Genomic DNA, 5,682 nt, shown 5'->3' with positions numbered 1-5,682 from the left:
AGCTTCCTTCGTGAGAGCGACCGCGGCAGACGATTACATGCCGGCTCGCTGAGAGAGGAAGAGAGAGGGAGATAGTGAACGTGGAATCTTCCAGAAGCTTCATTCGTGAGAGCGACCGCGGCAGACGATTACATGCCGGCTCGCTGAGAGAGGAAGAGAGAGGGAGATAGTGAACGTGGAATCTTCCAGAAGCTTCCTTCGTGAGAGCGACGGCGGCAGACGATTACATTACAGAGTACCAGTTCAACCTAGCGCTGAGAGTCAGGAAGACGGCGCTGAGGCGACTGAGAATGGAGCGGTCTCAAGCGACAGAGAAACTGATACACCAACGATGTCAACGCCATCCAGAGGCGACAGTTTGTCAGTGCAACAAACGATTCTTAATGGAATGTTCGAGAGTCACGCAGGAAACGGTACGGCAATTAAACGGCCCAGTAAAATTGATCTAGCTCCGTGGTCCGTACCTGCGTTGGCGCAATCGACTATTCAAGGAGTGAGTCTACCTTTTCTGGCCAATACAGCTAATCTTCATAACGGATTGTGGACCCAAGGACAAAGTAACGCGGGTGGAATGCAGCATGGACCTGGAATCCAACTGCCGGCTACCGGACACTTGACGTTAAGCCCTGGAGTGCACTCTACGGATTTAGGACACAAGAAAACTTTATTGTCATCGGAACAGATAGCGGCCCGCCAAGTACTGAACAAAGACTTACCCGTGTTTTCCGGTAAGCCAGAAGAGTGGTTGTTGTTTATAAGCCATTACGAACAATCTACTGAAAGATGTGGAATTAGTAATGAAGAGAATCTTATTCGGCTCCAAAAGTGCTTAAAAGGAGCGGCTTGGGATGCTGTTCGAGGAAAGCTAATGTGTCCAGAGACGGTGCCGTATGCAATCGGTACGTTACGGATGCTTTATGGAAGACCGGAGATTATTCACTCGAGCCTTCAAAGGAAACTAAGAGAAGAACCAGCGGCACGCTCAAATAATTTGGATTCGGTTATTCAGCTAGCCTTGGCAGTGCAGAACTATTGCGCGACACTGGTCGCAATTGGGCTTAAAGAGTATCTGCACGATCCAGTTTTACTAGGCGAGCTCGTCGAGAAGTTGCCGGGAGACTTGAAACTCGATTGGGGAAGACACCTAATGACTCTAATTGGATGTGTGGCTAACTTGTCTATCTTTGACAATTGGCTGTTTGGCATTGCAATGTGTGCCTCAATGGTTACGCCGTATACAGTTCCAGCTAAGGATGGAGCAAAGAGAACCAAAGAGCGAATTTTTCTGCACAACGAATTGCAAAGTGGATCTAGTCAGGAATCGAAAACACAAGAAGTACGCATCCGGTTGTGCCCCAAATGTGCAGGGAGTCATAACGTAGCAGACTGTCGCCTCTTTCGAGAAATGCAGAGAAAGGAGTTCGTGCGGCAAAAGAGGCTCTGCTATTGTTGTTTTGATCAGCACGTGATACGGAATTGCAAAAGTAAAAGAAGTTGTGGTGTCGATGGGTGCAGGCAGATACACCACTCGTTGATCCACGAGACAGCGGACTACAAGGAAAGCAAGTCGCAGTGGCAGACGAATGAGGATGATAAACCAGTTCATCCACCAATCTTATTCCATGGAGATATAACAAGCAAGGCTTTACTCAGATATATGCCAATCATGTTATACGGAAGGAAGCGAAATTTAGCGACATATGCCTTACTGGACGAGGGAGCCGCTTGCTCTTTGATTGAAGAAACTCTGGCAGACGAGTTAGGACTAGATGGCCCGGCCGAAGAACTGTGCTTAAAGTGGACCAGTCAAGTCACTCAAACGGAAAGCGCGTCCAAGTATGTGAGTGTCGGAGTGTCGTCGATGTGTCAAGGTGCGACGCAATTTGAACTCAAGAGTTTGCGCACGGTACGTAAGTTAGACTTGCCTACGCAAACAGTTACCGACGAACTGGTAACATCGAGAAAGCATCTACAGTATTTACCAAATTTAAGTTACTGTAACGTAAAAGCAAGGTTAATTATTGGTCTGGATAATTTAAAAGTTTGTGTGCCTTTGGAGATACGGGAGTCCGAAGGAGACGACGTGGTCGCGGCGCGCTGTAGATTGGGCTGGTCTGTGTATGGCCGGCACAGCGACGCCGCTCCAGCGTCCTCACACATATTGCACATATGTGAGTGCAATGAAGCGAGCAGCATGCGCGCTTTGGATGCGTCAATGAAAGAATACTTTGCTATGGAGTCCTCGGGAACACGTGTGCCAAGTAAGCCATTAAGATCGAAAGACGACGAGCGCTCGTTGCAGATTATGGAGGCGACCACAAGTTATTGCCCGATTGACAAACGTTGGCAAACTGGACTGCTATGGAGGTTCGACAGAGTAGATCTACCAGATTCATACTCGATGGCCATGAAGCGTCTTCAGTGTTTAGAAGCGAAAATGGCAAAGGACATCGATCTTAAAAAGCTTTATGTTGGACATTATGCAAAGCTATGAAGAAAAGGGATACATCCGGAGATTAACAGAAAGTGAGCTAAATAAGGGTAAAAGTTCCTGGTTTCTTCCTATATTTACAGTCACTAACCCAAACAAGAACAAGACGAGGCTGGTCTGGGATGCAGCTGCGAAAGTCAACGGCACGTCATTAAACGACGCCTTGCTAAAGGGCCCGGATATACTGGCATCTCTAGTTGGCGTGTTAATACGTTTTCGGGAGCGACCAGTAGCAGTGGCTGGTGAGATGTTTCACCAAGTAAGAGTGCGCCCAGAGGACCAGACGGCTCAGAAGTTTCTAAGGCGCAATGGAAATTCGGCTAAGGCGGCAGAAACGTACGTGATGCAGGTTATGACATTCGGGGCTTCCTGCTCGCCGGCCTTAGCTAATAACATAAAGAATCGCAACGCAGAGCGGTTCAGAAAAGAATCTCCAAGAGCTGTTGCGGCCATTTGTAGAAACACGTTTGTCGACGACTGGCTCGAGTCGACAAACACCGAAGACGAGATGACGGATTTGGCCATGGAGTTGCAGAGAATTCACTTGGAGGGTGGATTCAACATGAGGCGCTGGACATCGCATTCTGCGAGCGTAGTGAGAGCGCTCAAGAACCAAGGAGTCGTGCCTAGGGAGGTGGGATTCCTTGAAAAAACGCAAGATAAGGTTTTAGGCATGTGGTGGCTGCCCGTGACAGATCATCTTACGTATGTAGTCAAGCCGGATTTGCTTGAAAGAGCATCGAAAGACTATCCGACCAAAAGAACTGTGTTAAGTGTGGTTATGTCAATTTTTGACCCACTTGGATTGCTTGGCTTTTTCACTGTTCGTGCTAAAATTATTTTGCAGAATATCTGGCGGGCAGGAACGGATTGGGATGAGTCTCTTCAGGAAGAGGACCAAGCAGACTGGAAAATTTGGGTGAAGCTGTTACCCAAAATCAACGAAGTGAGGATTTCAAGGTGCATGCCGAAGGTTTGTTGTGCAAGACGAGTACAACTTCACACGTTTGTGGACGCCAGCGTCAACGCTTATGAAGCGCTTGTGTACCTACAAGCAGAAGTGGATGGAATAGTCCACTGTTCCCTGGTAGCGTCTAAGACACGAGTCGCCCCCTTGAAGCCAGTCTCAATACCACGGATGGAACTGATGGCTGCTGTTTTAGGTTTACGGCTGGCGAAATTCATCGAACCTGAACTCTCAGTAACAGTATGTCAGCGTATTTTCTGGACGGATTCTAAGGACGTTTTATGCTGGATTAGATCAGATGCCCGCAAATACAATCAATTTGTGGCATTGCGTGTTGGAGAAAACCGCGATGTGGAAACCGATGCAGTTTTTATTCGTGCATGCCAAGAAGAGGAGTTTCCAGAAGAGATCAGATGCCTAAACCAAGGACATGGCATAACAAATAGGAAAAGTAAGCTATTTAAGTGCACTACTTACCTGGACGAGTTAGGAGTGCTACGTATCAAAGGACGAATCGACAGAATTGAAGGAGTAGATATGGACACTAAGCGACCCATTATACTACCGCAAAAGCATAGAGTAACGTTTCTGATTGTGGAGTACTATCACAGGAAGAATTACCATTTGCACAATGAAATTGTCGTTAACGAGGTACGACAGCTGTACTGGATAACCGGCTTACGCGCTTTAGTGAGAAAAGTCGCGAACGCCTGTGTAGCGTGCCGTATACGAGTGGCCCGACCAGTGCCACCAAAGATGGGCGATTTACCAAAGGAGAGGTTATCGCCGCACACACAACCATTCACTTTTACTGGAGTGGACTGCTTCGGCCCATTTGAAGTCGCAGTGGGCCGCAGGCACGAGAAGAGATGGGGCGTGTTATTCACATGCCTTACGACCCGAGCGGTACACCTAGAAATTGCTACATCACTGTCAACCGACTCATTTCTTTGCGTATTGAAGGCGTTTGTAGCCAGAAGAGGGGTGCCGCTTACCATACTATCGGACAATGGTACAAATTTTAGAGGAGCCAGCCGCGTATTGAAGGAGCACATAGAACGGATATCAACTTCAGCTGTGGAACAGCAGTATCCAACGTTGGAGTTCAAGTTTAACCCTCCCAGTTCACCGCACATGGGCGGCGTTTGGGAGCGACTGGTACGTTCTACTAAATCTATACTTTCAGAAATACTGCCAAAGGCCGGCCTGAAGGAAGAGGTGTTAAGAGGAGCGTTTGCTGACGTAGAACAAATTTTGAATGCAAGGCCTCTGACGTATGTGCCTTTAGAAAGCGCCGAATCGGAAGCATTAACGCCGAACCATTTTCTAAAAGGCAGTTCTAGTGGCCTACGTGAGAGCGGTTCACTAGAACAGTCTGGGCCGCAACTCGCAAAAGGGTATCGTGTTGCCAGCCAAATTGCCGACCGTTTCTGGAAGAGGTGGCTAAGAGAATATCTACCTACAATCACAAGGCGCACGAAATGGTTCCAACCACAGCTCAAGCCGGTAGCAGTAGGTGACGTGGTGATAATTGTAGACGATGCCGCTAAACGTAATACGTGGCCAAAGGGAAGAGTGATCGACGTTCATCGCGGGAAAGACGGACAGGTGCGAAGCGCAGGCGTTCGCACAGTAGATGGACTTGTGACGCGACCAACAGTGAAGCTGGCCGTACTGAATTTGGAGAGTAATCCACCGCACGAAGACGCTGGTGAATTACGGGGTGGGGAATGTTGCGGTGCAGGCTTAATTGCCGCCCCGCGCCAGTAGAAAGGCTTACCCAACGCGCCCCTGGTTTTTATTCTCTCTCATTCGAAGAAGAACAGTTAGAATTTACTTTGTCTTTGCTTGCACTTATGACAGAGCGGCGGCCCGCTATGACGGCGCGCCAGTCACAGAAAATTAGGCAAGCAGGAAAGACGTGAAAAGGAGAGAAAAACACAAATGTAAGATAAAATAGAAACATGTGAGAAATTTGAATTAACATTGAAATAAAGATTTCAGCCAACCGATCTAACCGATCGATATGCCCACAAATTGTGCAACTGAATATAGCGCAATACAACACAAAACCGGCGTTTAATTGTTTGGTTAGAGGGCTCGGGGTATATGTTCGACTCGCGAACTTTTTTGGAGCTGTCCCACGTCACGACCTGAACATTTTCAACAGCTATCCCTTGCAGTTTAGATCGTTTTTGGATCAAGGTTCACAAGTTTCGTTCAT

The 5,682-nt window shown here is 47.9% G+C and overlaps 1 protein-coding gene across 1 annotated transcript; it reads left to right on the top strand.

The window, feature by feature from the left end:
* Nucleotides 1-331: 331 nt before the first annotated feature.
* On the top strand, nt 332-5,228 carry LOC137572084 (uncharacterized). The gene is made up of 3 exons (XM_068283866.1): nt 332-1,906; nt 2,060-2,261; nt 2,575-5,228. The coding sequence occupies exons 1-3, from the start codon at nt 332-334 to the stop codon at nt 5,226-5,228; spliced, it is 4,431 nt and encodes a 1,476-aa protein (XP_068139967.1).
* Nucleotides 5,229-5,682: the final 454 nt, after the last annotated feature.

This window comes from Drosophila tropicalis, unplaced genomic scaffold, assembly GCF_018151085.1.
Source record: "Drosophila tropicalis isolate 14030-0801.00 unplaced genomic scaffold, ASM1815108v1 contig_188, whole genome shotgun sequence".
Classification (NCBI taxonomy): Eukaryota; Metazoa; Arthropoda; class Insecta; order Diptera; family Drosophilidae; genus Drosophila; species Drosophila tropicalis.
Note: the sequence above shows the minus strand (reverse complement) of the source record. Positions and strands in the feature narration are given on the sequence as shown.